General features: G+C 51.4%; 5 protein-coding genes across 5 annotated transcripts; 3 read left to right on the forward strand and 2 right to left on the reverse strand.

Moving 5' to 3' along the window:
• Nucleotides 1-1,089: 1,089 nt before the first annotated feature.
• Nucleotides 1,090-3,327, reverse strand: A1O3_09354 (uncharacterized protein; the record flags this gene model as incomplete). The annotated part of the gene is made up of 1 exon (XM_007739448.1): nucleotides 1,090-3,327. One exon carries the CDS (start codon nucleotides 3,325-3,327, stop codon nucleotides 1,090-1,092), a length of 2,238 nt encoding a protein of 745 aa, XP_007737638.1.
• Nucleotides 3,328-5,081: 1,754 nt separating this feature from the next.
• Nucleotides 5,082-8,003, reverse strand: A1O3_09355 (uncharacterized protein; the record flags this gene model as incomplete). The annotated part of the gene is made up of 1 exon (XM_007739449.1): nucleotides 5,082-8,003. One exon carries the CDS (start codon nucleotides 8,001-8,003, stop codon nucleotides 5,082-5,084), a length of 2,922 nt encoding a protein of 973 aa, XP_007737639.1.
• A 2,047-nt stretch (nucleotides 8,004-10,050) lies between these two features.
• Nucleotides 10,051-11,223, forward strand: A1O3_09356 (CMGC/SRPK protein kinase; the record flags this gene model as incomplete). The annotated part of the gene is made up of 4 exons (XM_007739450.1): nucleotides 10,051-10,318; nucleotides 10,383-10,619; nucleotides 10,676-10,776; nucleotides 10,828-11,223. 4 exons carry the CDS (start codon nucleotides 10,051-10,053, stop codon nucleotides 11,221-11,223), a joined length of 1,002 nt encoding a protein of 333 aa, XP_007737640.1.
• Nucleotides 11,224-12,334: 1,111 nt separating this feature from the next.
• A1O3_09357 (tubulin alpha-2 chain) lies at nucleotides 12,335-13,988 on the forward strand (the record flags this gene model as incomplete). The annotated part of the gene is made up of 5 exons (XM_007739451.1): nucleotides 12,335-12,346; nucleotides 12,480-12,538; nucleotides 12,597-12,904; nucleotides 12,961-13,659; nucleotides 13,714-13,988. 5 exons carry the CDS (start codon nucleotides 12,335-12,337, stop codon nucleotides 13,986-13,988), a joined length of 1,353 nt encoding a protein of 450 aa, XP_007737641.1.
• Nucleotides 13,989-15,043: 1,055 nt separating this feature from the next.
• A1O3_09358 (uncharacterized protein) lies at nucleotides 15,044-16,234 on the forward strand (the record flags this gene model as incomplete). The annotated part of the gene is made up of 1 exon (XM_007739452.1): nucleotides 15,044-16,234. The coding sequence occupies one exon, from the start codon at nucleotides 15,044-15,046 to the stop codon at nucleotides 16,232-16,234; it is 1,191 nt and encodes a 396-aa protein (XP_007737642.1).
• Nucleotides 16,235-16,872: the final 638 nt, after the last annotated feature.

Raw genomic sequence — 16,872 nt, forward strand, 5'->3', positions numbered from 1 at the left:
GGGGGCGGAAGCACGGAGTACAATCCAGTATCTACAGTATCTACAGTACCTACAGTATCTAAGGACAGTATCCCAGTACAGACAGATGCAGTATATGGATCAGTGCAGCGCAGCGTAAGGCAGGTCTTTGTCCTGTCATTCAGGATGCTATTATACATATGTAGTATACAACCGTTGGTAACTCAAGCAAATCCAAGCCAAGCCAAGTCAATCTAAGCAAATCCAAGTAAATCCAAGCATATCCAAGCATATCAAAGCAAATCCAAGCAAATCCAAGCCAATCCAAGCAGAATGAATAGATGAATGAACGAATGAATGAATGAATGGATGGATGGATGGATGGATGGATGGAGAATGGCAATTAGCCAGGCCATCATAGTATATCATATCATATCAGACAAGCTGCTTAACTAGCCATAGGTTCTCTTTACCTCTACCTCTTCACCTCTGCCTCTTTACCTCTTAGCTGGTTTTCGCGCCTCTGGTCTTCACTCGCATATCAGCACCACCTCCGTCTTTTCGAGGGTCATTACCATTACCATTACCATTACCTCTACGTAGCTCTCTCTATCAGCTAGTCTGACTGCCATGGCGCTGGCATGCCGCTCACGCTCTGCACCGCGGCATGATGGCAGACTAATTAGTAATGTATCCGTCCGCCGTGTGTCTGTGTCGACTCCAAGTTGCGCGGTGGACTGGATACATATTAAATCAATGAGACTGTATTTTGGCACGGTTCTATCTCATTCTCATTCTCGACGAGTTTCATTCTGTCGTCGCCGCTGGAGACCGATCTATCATCTATCAAACTACACAATCGACATCTCCCATGTCCCCCGGCTGTCAGTTTTGTTCTCCACCGGTTTCAATCGCCAATCCATCTGATCAACAACTTCGTTCCTGCTCCTAGTTCCAGACCACTTATGCTGTCAATGTCTTTAGTGGCCTTGCGAATATTCTCGGGTCGATAGCTGATGTCGGATGAAAATGCAATCTGTGCCCGATGTTGAAACAACGTCTTGACGGACATTCCACGAGTGATGTGGAAATCCATGCTTTGCTCAGGTTCTTGGTGCAAGGCCAGCTAGCTCAGTTGGCTGGTGGCTTCGCCTGCGTGACATTGGTATTTTCCGCCACATAAGGCATGCCGCGATCTAGCAACAAAGACCCGTTCGGCATGACCCAGGCACTGTTAATGGTTCCGATGACAGTCGAGAGGTTCGATGCGTCACGGATAGTACCATCGCTCAGTTCCTGGCAAAGGGGAATGTTCCATTCGTTCACGCAGGGGACCGGATGGCGGAAAATGCATTTGCAGTAAAAGTCGCACCAGGTCACCGCTTCGTTATCCTCAGTAGAAGATCTCGCCACTGTACCATTACTCAGGCAAAAGTAACCCAGATCACTGGATGAGCAAAACACAGGTCCATCCCGTCGATTGCCGCAGTCGAGCTGGTAGATATCCGAATATTGACTTGGCACACCACTTGGTGGAGCAGTAATGTTCGACTCCATCACTTCGATCTCACTTGTGGAATATTGTGAAAAGTCGGAGCGTTCGTCAATGGGCATCGTAGACCTATGGCTGAACGGTCTTGGACAATGGCATTGGCTTGAGCATTGCTCCAGATATTGCGAACCATGTTGCAAATGAACGAGCGCGTCATCTAGACCTGCACGACAAACGTAACCATTGTCGGTGCAAAACTCAGTCAGAGAATCGTCTTCCGTCCCATCATATCCCAAACAATGCATGTGGAAAAGTTCAGAGGATCGTGATGCCACTTCTCGTTTCACAGGAAGCTGAGAGAAGTCCAAAGTCCCATTTGGATGAACGTAGGCTTCTGCAAGGAGACCCAGGACGGTTCCATTCGGGTTGAAGACAATGCCATCTTGGACTGCGCAGAAAGCGTTATTGGATTTGGTAGTGCATGGCTGGTAGGGCCACTGGTTGATGCAATGACAGTTTTGATCGCAGACAAAGTCATCCTCCTTTTGGGGGTGCACGACAAGGCTCTGATTGCAACCGTAGCTGATTGGCGACGAACCACAGGTGACGGTACGTGGTCTATTTCCGCAGAATAGGACCCAATGGTCCTTGTGTTCATCAGCTCGCTTCACTGGTGTCGCCGAGATGTCAACGATACTCTGGTGCTGTACCACAGCTTCAGAGAGGTCCTTTGTCGCAGCTATCTTGCCAGTGTCGGCGGAGAAGTCGATGGTGGAATCTGGTTGTATAACCGCATCGTCGAGATGACCAAGAAGGTTCCCCATGAGTGTTCCATTTATCTCGTAAACCTTGTCCTCTTCAATATGGCATCGGGTCTGGAAATTTTCTCTGCTGATGCATTTGTACATGGAACTGCTGGCTGAACATTTGCAGATCTCGTCACAGACCGGGTCTTGGGCCGTCGACGTAAAGTTGTTCTTGTTGCAAGCGTAGCGAAAAGGCGAGCTGTTGCAAGTGCGAGTGTGGTGCGGATTATAACACAGCAAAACCCAGTCACCGGCGTTATCCACATCTCTAGAAGCAATTGTGGACGATGTGAAATCGATGGTGCCATTTGGATAAATCGAGGCATCGGCGATATGACCAAGAATCTGGCCCTCGTCGTTGTAAGCCACCTCATCCTTCACCGAGCAGACCGCCGCAATATACGGACTGAGAATGCACTTGGGTTTTGGATTCAGGTCGACGCATTCACAGGCTTCCTCACAAAATGAGACTTCTTTCCCTGTGTTGCGTAGGGCTCCATTTGAGGTGCAGTAATATCCGTAAGAGCTCTTTTGGCAGATCGATGTCCAGTCTCTGTTTCCGCAAACCAGCGCGTACGAGTGTTCCGCAGCTGCAGAGTCACGCTTCGCAACTGCGTGTGAGCCATCCGAGACGGTGGAAACTTCTGGCTGCCCATCCGAGACGGTGGAAATTTCTGGCTGGGAGAAGTCCAAGGTACCATCAGGAAGGATCTCAGCGTCTTCAACAGAGCCAAGGGAGGTACCATTGACAGTACGAGCAATGCCATCTGCGACGTAACAGTGAGCTTTGATAAAAAGGCGGTCGATGCATGTCTTAGGAGACAGGTTGATGCATTGACAGTTTTTGGAGCAAAACAGAACATCCATGCCGCTGGAATATCTTGCCAATCGACCGGAGTCTTTGCAGTAATAGAGGTAAGGTGACTTCCGACAGAGCTCCGTCCCAGGCTTGTCTTCGCAGACCAGAGCATAATTGTTTGCCAGTGGGATGTCGCCATCACGCTTGGCCAGGTCTTGAAGAGTAGATCCGGCAAGGAGGGTTGACACAGGGTATGCTGCGGTAGGAGACATAATGGATGGAACGCTTGAGACCACTGATGTGAGACTCTTCTGGACAGGACCAGCATTGACAAGACCAGTGAGTAGGCATAGGATGACGATGAAGCAGGGAAAAGAGCCCGGAGGCCAGCCTGTTAGACGAGTTAGTCACAAGAAAATGGAAGGCCGTCAAGTGTGATTCGTACCTTTGATCTTAACCTTCATCGTTCACAGCAAGCAGCTCAGAGGTTGTTGCGAAGAAGATGAACTAGGGCAGCAGGCAGAGAGCAAAATGCAATGGAGTGTTGAAGAAGTGAACAGCTCAGAGGGATGAAGAACAATGCTGAAGATTAGAGAGGGAGCAAGGTGTGGTGGCAGGAGAAAGTGAGCAGAGAGAGAGAGAGAGAGAGAGAGAGTTATATATACACAACAGGGCGCAGTTGCTTCACTGCTCCTTCACTGCTCCTTCACTGCTCGTTTCTGTCGCTCTGTCCGTCATTCACTGTGCTGCTCTTAGACCGCGTCTGTATACACTGTCCATCACTCACTGTGCTGCTCTCAGACCGTGTCTGTATACACTGTCGGTCCATCGCCACACACGGTTCACTCTCGTCATTGTTGTGAGACTGAGTGAGCTAGCCTCACAACAGCTTTGAGAGCTACGACGTCGATGTTGGCGGCCATTGACCTCCCGGAGCAAGACAGCACTTCCAGAGCACGACAGAACCCTCAGAGTGGCACTCCTATGACATTGACCCCTAAAAGGCCTACGCCCTGGAAGAATGTCCCATCAATTCTCATCTGCTAACTCCCGTGCAGACTGGTCGTCGTCCTACCATGGCAGCATCAATTTCTTGCCTCTGCTCCGAAACCATGACCATTGCATAGACGTTCTCTCCATGTTGAACAGACCACTATATGCCCACTGATCACTTTTCGCGGGTGCCGGCAGTATCGGCTGATGATGCTTTCGCTTTAGGACCCCTCGCCTAGGGAGAGGTACGAACCCTTCCCAAGCTGGCTCGTCTGCAAATCACCGCGGAGAGATCTGAGAGATCTGGACTAAGGAGGATGGGATATGTTGACAATCAAACAAGTGACCTGGGATGACATACTAAATTTCCGAAGCTGTACGGCCATGAAGAAAGCCACGACAACCGAGTATGCAGTATTCTACAGAGCTGCAGCTGATCCTGAAGAGGGTTGAAATGCTGAGATCTCCGCCACGTTGCATAGCTGCATGTCGTTTTTCAGCAAGAGCAAGGTCTTCAGGCGAGAATGGTGGCGGATCACCGCAAATGACACGATGTCTGTCGCATTGGGGCCGTCTCAAAAAGCCGCGGTGGCCAACACCATCGCACCTCGGAATCCTGATGAACAACCATCGGCACTCTGGCCCGGTATTCCTAGTTAGGTAGCGATACAATGCTGCTTACGACAAGTGAGAACTTGAAAAGAGCGCATGGAGCTCTGGGCAGTCGATGACTTTTGCTGGCCCCAGCATCCGGATGGAGCATAGCGTCGATCAGAAGCAGGAGTACGGAGTACAGAGTATGTACATAAACCACAAAATCCCGTGGTTGGAGACATCTATTGTGTACGCTGAATAACACGCCGTCATAAGTTCTATCTTCTATGGTCATACCTTTGCAATCGAGCAAAGACTGTACAAATATCACAGTTCGCTATTTCGTCTTGCTGGAACTTTGATTCTAGAAATTAGAAGTGTCTCACTGTAGAGAAAGGCCTGCACCTGAGGGCAGACAATTGTTCTTGCTGGCCCTATCCTAGCCAGTCCTGCGCAATTCAAAGTCCTCCGTGTGACTGAATCCTGCAGCCATGGCAGGGAACGGTTCAGGTGGACCAGAGGCCGTGGAATCCTGGCGGATGGCTTGAGAACTAACATTGCCGGATCTCGCGTCGATGGGTGAAAGTGGGGGAGCATTGCCCTCCTCGGCGAGAGAGTCGCGGGGGAGGTCGATGCTTCGTCCAGTGCGATTATACCGCTGTAGGAACCGATTCCGGTGAGTCTCTTGACTGCTGATCGAAGCTCTGTGAGGCGCAACAGAAGAAGAAGTGCGCCGGCTTCCACCAATGCTTTGTGTGGTTGACCTCCTCAAGATTCCACTCATCCCATGCGAGGGTTGATCTCGCGAAGTAGACCTGGCAGCACCATCGCGATCTCGGGATTCCGAGCCCCGCCGTTCGTCCTCCACTCTGTTGGATTCTCGGATGATTTCGTCGAATTCTGGACGCCTTCGGTCCTCATACACGTCAGATAATTGCTCTCCTGAGCTAACATCCTTCATTCCCAGAGAGAAATCGACACGTTTGGCCATAGCGGACAAAGACTCGCCGCGATGACGACCAAGCTGACCGGTGCTAGGTCGACGTCGCAGAATTGAGGGGTGACTCAAGGGAGGTGCGCTGGTAGGCATCTGGTGGACTGCATCGCCTGGTTGACCGCCATCTGGGCCAGTTACATCACCAAATTGGGCAAGAGGTGGAGCACCAGGAGGCAATTGCATGTAGTATGGCACCTCTGGTCTCCAACCAGCTTGATTCCGCCGCGGTCCCTCGATGCCAAGTTCTTGCATTGCCACCATGAGGGCGCAGATGAATTTGTTTCTTCGCTGCAGACGCAGCAGTTCGTTTTGCCAGTTTGACTTGTAGAAGAACACGATGTTCAATGTCAGAGAGTATGCTTCGCAAACCTCGCGCAGTTCGGTCAAGATGTTACCCTGGTACTCGCGTTTCTCGGATCTGACAAAATCGAGGAGAGCGTTCCGCAAGCCTTCAATTTGTTCAAGAGTTGTGCCGAATCTGATCACGATTGGCACCGCTTCAGCAAGACCGCCAGAACGCCTCATATTGAGGATGAAGAGAGTGTTGAGGTAGGAGTTTGGTGCCTGCACAATGTGTCCCTCCATCTTCTTGAACTCTGTGTAAAGGAGGGAGATCTCCTTCACGAAATAGTCGTCCCCTTTTAGTGTAGAGCCGGTATTGCCGTAGATACTGACTCGATCGCCGACATCAAAAGGGTGTTTGACAAAGACGAAGATGCATGATTGAAGGAACTCCTGTGCAGTTGCAGAAAACAGCCATGACAGGGCCAGGACAGCCGAGCCAGCAGAGGTGAGTACGCCGGCGGCCGAAGTGGAGATGAGGGAGATGAGGACGAGAATAGTGATAACAGCGACGACGATGAACAAAATATCATCCAGTTTGCTGACCACTGAATCCAAATCTTTCAGGGATGCAGTGATAGATTTCCGTTCTCGGCCAATTTCCACACAGACAGCCTCAAGCTCTTCCATGGAGATATCGCCATTCATGTCCTTGTCAAACATGCTGAAAGCTGCATCAGCCTCGTCTTCGTTATCGAACGCCGCCTTCAGATCCTCTGATGAGGTCGTCTCACAGCCTTCGCGGACGAATGTCCGGTACAGACGTCGAGCCAGTACTTGAGAGCCATTTGTGGTATTCAGTAGAGTTAACACAACCTGTGATGGATGACCACTTTTGGCAATACTCTTGCCAGTGAAATCGCCTGCAACTGTTCCGGCTACGTCACCCACTTTTGCAAAGGCTTTGTTGATGACATGTTGAGCTTGAGCAGCATATTTGGCGGGTGTGCGAGCACCTGACGCAGTCCCTGATGGTTTCTCCTCAAATTCGGCATCTTCCATGGCGATCTTGGTTTTGGAGAACATGTACAATTTGGTGAGACTGCCGATCTGGAACTTGTTGATTTCGATACGGTCGGCATAAGTGCGCAAGTGGAACGATATGGCGATGAGCTGGATGATGATTTTCTCGATGAAGTTCAGAGTAGCACCCACAAAGACGGAGACAATGATCTTGTTGAGAACAGTTTCCCAATGCTGTGTGTGCTTGCGCCCATTCACATGGTGGTTCGTCATTGTTGGCAAGAACGATATCTCGATACCAAGCCACCAGAAGAAAATCGTGGCCGGGATTTCCAGCGCTTTGCCCAAGTCTCGCCATTTTTTGGCATTGTTGGTGAACAAACTAGCAACGAGGCCGAGAGGATAAGGTATAAGTCTAGCAGCAATCCGACCAGCCCACAAGGTCAGCCAGATGATTTCGAGCCAGACGCCAAACCAAAGAAGCTTTACCCCTCCAACACTCGCATGCTTTGCAACAGGGAGAAGGGCTCCTATCAACACTGGGATCAACAGCAGCAGCGTGACCGGCACGATGTAGGTGAAATAACGGATCACGAAGCTCGACTGGTGGATATATTTGAAGAACTTGGCGACCTTCGTGCTAGGATTCTCCGGCGGCTTGTAGATGGCTGTGCGTTCATGTATGGGGTTGGTTGCGGTATCAAACTCATCGAGGGGTTCTGGAGCTCTGGACCTTGATCGATGCAGGTTTGTAGAGTTTCGACCTCCTTCTGATTGTTGAGATTCCATGGAGGTGAGCCGTTCGGCCCTCTGCAGCGTGATTTCATCATCTAGACGGTGGGCCTCCTCTCGGGTTTGAGAAGGGGACGGTCTTGGGTCATCATAGCGAGTATTCGGGTCCCGAGTTGTTTCTACTATCAGGCGTTCGCGGAGTAGCCTGCTGTCCACGGACCCGTCTTGTCTATCCTGACCCACAGCAGTACTGTCATCGTCGTCGGAGGATCGGTGAGATGGAGGTTCGAACTCTAACCGAGGGAGTTCTTGAACCGGGGTGGTCATTGTTGGTGTGGTCCAGAAAGGAGGGTATGAGAAGGGGAACGGTTATCCTGCAGCGATCCCTCTCGTTGTATGAAGTATCGTCCCTCTTAACGCCAGCCAGTGGCTCTAGAAGTGCGGTGGTGGTCCGGGAAAATGCGTCGAAGGATGCCAGCTGTCGCCGTCGTCGTCGCCGTCGCCGGGGAAGCAGAGGATTCGCTGTAAAAGAGAGGATGGTTTTATTGCAGCAGGTCGAGCCGCCAGAGATGAGTTTAGTAAAAGAGAAAAGATGGATGGACGACGGCATAAAAGAAGGTGAGGATGGTCGACTGAGCTGGAGGAGAAGATGCGATCAGCAACTCGGACACTGAAGTTGAATCTGGAGCCGCTTACATGTGGAAGTTTCGCTGGTCCCTTTATTCCTCCTCCACACGCATTGGGGCGCGTCTTGGGGAGATGATTCGCGCCGACGTCTTGGTACTAGTGCCACAGTATGACGATTGCAGGGAAGTTCTGACAGATGATAGGGACATGCTGGTTTGCCTGCCCGTTGGGTTGAGATCCATCGGGTCAACTAGAGGTGGGGGGCACCTAGGGGGAGGCAGCCAGAGGCCCAAGCCTAATCGCCTCGCAAGCACCGTGTAAGAACGGGGGTCTTAGGCTCTAAATGCGCCAATAATGACAGCCACTGGGGGCTAGGAAGACCCCAATCGCCGACGTGGCCCAACAGTTCGGGCTTCTGAGGCTGGGCTGGCCTAAGCCTCCTAAGCCCCTAAGCCTCTAGGTCCCCCCTTCCGGCGCCACAACCCACCTGGCACCTGGGCACCTGGGTCCCCTTTTCCTCTGGCTACATCACAATTTGCCCGCCCTTGTTTCAAAACAACCTTCACGCCGACGTCGACTTAGGTACGTACTCCATACTCCCTACAGTACGGCGTAGCAAGTCAGAGAATGTGCTCCATCTGATCGAGCCCATGTGGGACGCTGTTCACTTCTATCGTCACCGATCGACCAGTTCTTCCCTCAAGAGGTGTATGTAATTGCCTGGGAACAGTGAGGATGCCGAAGATATGTAATTATTCAAGCTCAATTTGTGCAGACCATATGCAGGGATGCGACATCGCCGTTGCCTCTGAAGCACTGTTTTTCTCTTCTGATATCAATCACCCCAGGGGCCCATGCAACATGACTTCGGTTATAATAATGCCAACCTATAGCTACTGCATCTTAATCGAATGCAACAAGCCTACCAAAGCGTCAGCTCGCTGTCTCTTCAGTCTGGGAATAGCACGTGAAAGCACATAGGACAGAGCCCATTTCCGTTAAATTGGTGTACCGAGAGTTCGCTGAAGCTTCCCGGCTGTTGGCTGTCATGTCTTATCTGTGGCGTCCGCCGTTGTGCCAGATCATCAGCACCACCAAAGTTTGACAAGCCTCGTTTCATCCATGCGTACGGAGTACGGAGTACGGACTACGTATGGATGCCTGGCATGCTCTCTACTCGCAATAGTATCGCTATGTCTCGACATGGTTTTCAGATGCAAGCGCTTCTCCTCTAGGCGGAATACCTGTATGCTCCCCCCGCTAGAGGCCTCAGGGCCTTAGGGCCCTACGGAGGCCGCTCTCCCAATTGTCCCAATGCAGCCATCTGTTCAACGCCGGTGCAAATCATTTCTTGTGGTAGAGATGTTGAGTCTTGACGAAGTTTCCGGCATGGAATTCAAAAGTCCTTCATCCCCCAAATCTCGTACAATTCTTATCTTTTCTACTCACCATGTGCATGCTATAGTACCGAGATGGAGCGTCGCTTGAGAGGATTTATGACGATGTTGAGTCTGTTGAAGAATATCGACCCGGTGGTTATCATCCGGTACACCTCAACGACATATTCAATTATAGGTACACAATCGTCGGAAAATTATCCTACGGTCAATATTCCACTGTGTGGCTAGCTCTTGACCAGAGGTACAATCATCTTCAGACCTTTCCTCAAAAATCTCATGGCTAAGTTAATGGGAGTAGTTCTCAGCGACATGTCGCACTGAAAATTGTCAAAGTGAACCAGTCAAAGATGAACAAGAAACTTGAAGTTCTCCAGCATTTGTCCAGTTCATCACTTTTACACCCTGGGAGAAAATATGTCATGGAGCTACTCGACTATTTTCAACACAATGGCCCTAACGGCACACATCTCTGCCTCGTGCTCCCAGTTATGTTGTCTGACGGTAGGGAAATGACTGTCCGGGGCCAACCACGCGATGCAGCCTATATAAAGAATCTATCTGCAGAGATAATTCTTGGTTTGGATTTTCTCCACGAGTCCAACGTCATTCACTGTGGTAAGCTTGGAATCTATCCTTCCTGCCCCTTCCAGGCATGGGCTAGCCCTCTAACTCTTCTCAGACCTGCAACTAGCAAATATTTTGTTCTCTTTGGCCGCCTCGTCCGACCTTGATATCCAGCTCCAACAGCCAGAATTTTGTCCTGTAAAGTGGCTTGAGGGAATAGCGGTTGACGAATCTGCTCCAAAGTACTTGCTACCTTCGCAGAGATTTCGTGGAGCCTTGGATAAGGAGGAGATTTCTTCTCTTGTTGTCAAAATCGGTGATCTTGGTGGAGGGAAGTCTATCTTGAACCCTGGTATTGAAGTTTGTCGTAACTAAACATTGAAACAGCTACATTGCAAGGTGTTCGAGTTCGCGAGCAGCCAATAACCCCGAGGGCATTTCGTGCTCCCGAATTGATTCGCAGAGAGAACTGGGATGCGAGCATCGATATCTGGTGCCTGGGATGCTTGGTGAGTCTCCATTGCTCTTTTGTTATATCTGAGCCACCTAACCATATGGAGATCTTCGAGTTTGCTACAAATGAGTCACTCTTTACATTAAACACCTTTGGCGTTACTATAGAGGACGTTAACGAGGAACATAAGTCTCTCATCAACGACAGAATCGGCAATGATGGTCGGGATTGTGGAGTCTTTTTAGACTACCTGGAGCAACAGCTGCCTTCAACCTTCGGAGAACAAGATATCCAACCATTTGCCGCATTTCTACGCAGCATGTTGCAAACGAATCCACGTCAACGTATTTCCACGGCACAGCTACTTCGTCATTCATGGCTCGTGGAAGGACTTAGAAGCGATACCTTGTCGTCCGAAATCTCGAGAACTATCAACAAGGATGTCGGGCCCCTCGAGCACTCTACTTCATTTCTGCCCCAGAAGCCCGAGGTTGTTCCTTAAACCAAGGATGCTGAATTTGAGGGATTCGTAGCTACGCTACTGGCAATACATCAAGGATCGAAAGGCCGGATCAAACAGACGTTGGAGGAGAAGTGAGCAGTGTACATATTACATTAAGCCGGTTTCGAGACGCATTTGTTGATTTATTTATTGATTGATGGGTAGTCTGTCCCAGCCGCTCTTTTGTGGATTGACGCGTCTAAACCGCCGTTAGGAGACCGCGTTTACTAGGGTTGCTCACTACCTGTAGGTAGGTACTGCATCTTGATTGAATACAACATACCTACCGAGGCGTCAGCTCGTTCTTCTTCTATCTACGAATAGCACGTGAAAGCAATATAGGAAAGAGCCTATTTCCTTTAAATTACCCCTTTGGTAGTATACCTAGAGTTCGCTGAAACTGCCCGGCTGTCGACTATTATGTCCTATCCGTCTGTGGCGTCCGCCGCTATGCCAATCGGGCCGATCATCAGCACCACCGGAGTTTAACAAGCCTTGTTTCATTGTGATATCGCCTGTCGACCTGGTAATACCTGCAGATCTCCTCGAAATATATGAGCAGAATGCCGGGCATCTACCTAGCATCTAGCCAGGACCAGCGACGTAAACAAACGTAGATCACCAGAAATCGGAGATAGGTCTTGGGAGGACACATCAAGGCCACAAATAATGTTGAGCCGCAACAATGCACGAAGAGTATTGGTGAGAGAGGGCAAGATGCAGGTACAGGTAGAACCTTAACAGGTGGTAGTTGAGTATTAGGGTTGGATCGCAGTCACCACCCTGCACCATACGGAGTATCCGTACAGTGCCAGACTCAGAGCCCGTGTGACCCCTGAGAGCGCAGGCTTGGCGTGTGTTTTGGCTGCACTCGGCCTCGCGCCAATCGCAGCACGCCAACCATAACAACCTCCGCGCACAACTACTGCTACCTACTAGTTAGTACTGTAGTGCTAGGTCTCTGTCTTGCGCAGATTCAACTTCCAAATCTCCTGGCACGTCCGCATCCTCCACATCAATAGTCCTTGCTGGCTTCAACACCTCTCTGCCTAGCGTATCCTGAACCGAAAGGCATACCGTCAATTCTTTGAATCCGCAGAATCGCTCCAAAATGCGCGGGGAAGTAAGTGTTTGGTTTTCGTGTCCTGCCCCTCCTGACCGTGTCAACAAATCACCCTACAGAACGCTGCCACATCACACGGCTTCTGTGTCCATTTTCGCCAGTATCATTGACGGCTTGCTAACCCTGACTATAGGTCTGCCACCTGCACATCGGGCAGGCTGGCACCCAGCTGGGCAATGCTGCCTGGGAATTGTACGTCGTCGACGCGCCCACCGCTATTTCCCATCTCGATTGCTAATCGCCTCCCCAGGTATCTTCTCGAGCATGGTCTGAAGGCTGATGGCCGTCCTGACCCTGATGCCAATGTCGGTGACCCTGGATCCTTCGAGACCTTCTTTACCGAGACGAGTGGCAACAAACACGTCCCTCGTTCCATCTTCGTGGACCTGGACCCGTCCCCTATCGACGAAATCCGAACTGGCAAATACCGACAACTCTTCCATCCGGAACTCTTGATCAGTGGCAAAGAAGATGCAGCAAACAATTATGCTCGAGGTCATTACACGGTTGGCAAAGAGCTGGTTGACGACGTGCTGGACAAGATCCGCCGTGTCGCAGGTATGGGTTTATACTTGTGTGGAGAAACTGGGAGCATTGACTGACTTGGCCAACAGACAACTGTTCGTCCTTGCAAGGTTTCTTGATCTTCCACTCATTCGGGGGTGGTACAGGATCTGGCTTTGGCGCCCTCCTCCTCGAGCGACTTTCAGTCGATTACGGCAAGAAGTCCAAGTTGGAATTTGCCGTGTACCCGGCCCCTCAAGTCTCATCGTCTGTGGTTGAACCCTACAATGCGGTCCTCTCTACGCACAGCACCATCGAGCATGCTGACTGCACATTCCTGGTGGACAATGAAGCTGTCTATGACATCTGCCGCCGCAACTTGGACATCCCTCGACCAGACTACGAGCACTTGAATCGCCTTATCGCTCAAGTTGTGTCCTCGGTCACATCGTCCTTGCGCTTTGATGGGGCCTTGAATGTCGACTTGAACGAATTCCAAACCAACTTGGTCCCGTATCCTCGCATCCATTATCCATTGATCAGCTACGCCCCAGTTATTTCGACGAAGCGCTCCTCCCATGAGAGCTTCAAAGTTCAAGACCTCACTTTACAGTGCTTCGAGCCTCAAAACCAGATGGTGGTCTGTGACCCACGTAATGGCAAATACATGGCTGTTGCACTTCTCTACCGTGGTGATGTTGTTCCTCGCGACACAAATGCTGCTATTGCTTCGCTCAAGGCCAAATCCAGCTTCCACTTAGTTGACTGGTGTCCCACTGGGTTCAAAGTCGGAATCAACTACCAACCACGTAAGTCGCTTCGGGTGGCTTGTTCGCTGATCGCTCCGCTAACCTTCATCTTAGCTATGCCTGTTCCCGGAGGAGAATTGGCAAAAGTTGACCGCTCAGTCAGCATGCTCTCCAACACCACCGCCATTGCCGAAGCTTGGAGCCGACTTGATCACAAGTTTGATCTCATGTACTCTAAGCGTGCATTCGTTCATTGGTATGTTGGTGAGGGTATGGAGGAAGGCGAGTTCTCCGAAGCCAGAGAGGATCTGGCTGCTCTGGAGAAGGACTATGAGGAAGTCGCCAGCGACAGCGTGGAGGTCGAAGATGACGATGGCGCCGAGTACTGAGCGTAGTATGAGCCAGAGATTGATACAAATGAGGCAAGCAATTTTGTGCGAGTTTACTTTGAACTGATGGATACCGCTCCGAGGAGTGCTTCTTGTGTCATTGAACGGAAGACGGGAGCCTTTGGTTGGGTCCGATTCATGTTCAGAAGACTCACCGGAGACAGGCTGTTGTAGGTTCAGGTTGAAGCGGATGACTGAACATGACACCATGACACCCAATGCAGACAGCGAATCATACGAATTGAATTCCATCTTACCCATCGAGAAGTAGAATCTGCCAGGTGCTATGCTCTACAACAACCTACTGTTGTTTGCCTGTGATGTGAAACGCGTTGGTTGGTCAGGGATAGGGAGCCATATATCAATGTAATTCCACGCAAGCTCAGCCTTGCATGCACAAGGCTCGACCACGTGACACCACTACGTAGCCGGATCACGAGGCTGATGAATCGTCACATCTCTGTATTCCGTCCTTTATATCCATACTACGTTGACACATAGGCCGACTTGAATGCTGTCTCAGTCAATCGGGGAATCAGCATGCTCTACTCTATCGTCCCTATCATCTAAGTGCGATTGCCATATCCCCGCGCCAATGCTCATCCTCCCGGACGCATGTCCTCCTGCGTTTCCCTAATCCTGTCATGGATGCACAACCACGACCAACAGTTTACCGCTCACGGTCCTCCACTGGCCCAGCTCGTCCTGAAAGCTCACCCACCGAACCTCAGACTGCAGGACCCAGCCTGCCATCCAACCGACCAAGCCATGTCCGCTCGCAATCATATCTCTCACCGGCAGACCCGAAGCCACGGAACGCCATCACGCTCCCCGCGGCGAGTGTTCTCGAGAAGACAACAGAGATACTGCCACGCATTCACATGCCCGGCTCGTCACACCGACAGCACCAATACTCCCATTCCCATTCCCATTCCCACTCTCCGTCGGTGTTACACAATCACAATGACGCGGCATTACACAAGCGCCATCGCCCAACCCAGAGCGATGCACAACCACGGCCCACGACATCACGGCGCCAGCAGTCGAAAGAAGCCATGTCCAATCTTCCACATCTGGTCGCCGGCTTGAATGCGGAGCGAGAGAAGCGTATGCAGGCCCCCATTCCCTCCCGGCCAGCACAACAACACGCCTTTGGCCCTTCCGGAACCACCAGCAGCGACTACAACGAAGGCGGACGCTACGATCCCCAGCTCCGGGCAGTATCTGATCCTAACCGACCACCTCCACGGCCCAAGACCTCGTTCGAGATCGAGCTCGAGCGTGGCGATGAGGCACGGATTGCCCGGCGCGTACATGTGAAGAAGGAGGACCTCATAAAGCGGGATGCCGAGATTGCCGCGGCGGAGGAAGAAATCCGCGCACGCGTTGCAAGCATCACGGCCAAAGGCGTCGAGATCACCCGACGGCTGGACTATGGGTACTACAATCTGCTAGAGACGGCGGGCAACGTGGTGGCCATTATCACAAGCTTCCAATCACTGAGCAGGCAGAGCGAGCAGTTGATTACGAATTTCGACAAAGAGACGCGCAGGCTCGACGCGGATACGCGGAAGAGGGTCGAGGCATTCAAGAGCGGATTCGAAGCCCGAGACGGCAAGGTGCAAGCCCTCGCTGAGCGCGGGAAAAGGGCCAGCACAAAGGCGGAAGACCTCAGTATTCGACTTGAGAACGCCCGACTCATTGTGCAAAATTGGGAAAGGCGCGAGGACCAAGTCAAGAAGGTCTGGGGCCACGTGTTTGGCGCCGTCTGGTGGACGTCCATTGCCGTCTTTGTCCTTGTGATTCTCGTCTTTCTGGCCAAGGAGTGGTGGTTCCATGGGGACCCGGTCAAGGCTGGCCTGGTCGCGCACAATGAGGGCAGCTGGAACCAGTCCCTACGCCTCGGTGGCAGCGAGGGCTCCATAGCGGGCTACAATGAGCGGTTGTTGCTGCAAGGCCGAGAAGGCACGCCTGGAGCCAAAGTGCCCGAGGATGTCAGACGCCTCTTGCTCGATATAGCCGAAAAGAACCGCCGGCGCAAGGTCATGTTCCCGACCCTGCCGACCCAGCCTGTTGACGGAGGCACTGAGGCCGACGATCGCCTGAATATCAGACGCACACCCAAAGAGTCAAAGAACCACGAGATAACGACAAGGATCGGATCCCTCCCCTTTTCCATTCCCGGGAGCACGGACAGGGACAGAGATCAGGAAGATCCGCGACTGAAGATGTTGGATGACCTGTAACATGGCCTGTAGGCTGCTGCGGTTCAGGCATGTGGCATGACTGAGGCCGGGCGGGTGCGTGATAGCAACGTCGGGATTGACAGGCACCTAACAGGTATCCAGATATAGTATCTCACATACCATTACCATCTACTTACTGTATGCCTCAAGAGCGTCCACGATACATTACCCCGTTTGTCCGTCCGTCTGACTGTGAAATCATGTCTTTACAGTAATCGAGGCACGTACTAGGTATGGAATGGAACATCCAAGATCATTGCGAACACTATTATTCCATAAACATAAAGTGGCATTGGGCCAGGACGGTCTCTCTATTGTCCTTCTATGAGGTGAGGATTTTCGTTTCCCTTCTAATTACTCGTATCCGTACAGTGATCAAGAATGCAGTACTCCGTACATTACCCCCAAAAGCCAAAGCCATCCGCAGGAGTAGTAAAGTGCAGTCCACATCAGCGTTCTAGGCGGGAGGATAGCCGGCTAGAGATACACTTCTATTCGGCCTCCTCGCACTGTCCTGCGCTGCGCTCAATTAGCGGTCTGTCCTCAGGAGACCAAAGAGTCGCAGAGAAGCGGCCGAGATGAGCGTGGTAGACGTGAGCGGAATGGAGTGTATCTCGATCCCGCAAGCTGGGCTGGAG

Source organism: Capronia epimyces (genome assembly GCF_000585565.1).
Source record: "Capronia epimyces CBS 606.96 chromosome Unknown aczIQ-supercont1.9, whole genome shotgun sequence".
In the NCBI taxonomy this organism is placed as follows: Eukaryota; Fungi; Ascomycota; class Eurotiomycetes; order Chaetothyriales; family Herpotrichiellaceae; genus Capronia; species Capronia epimyces.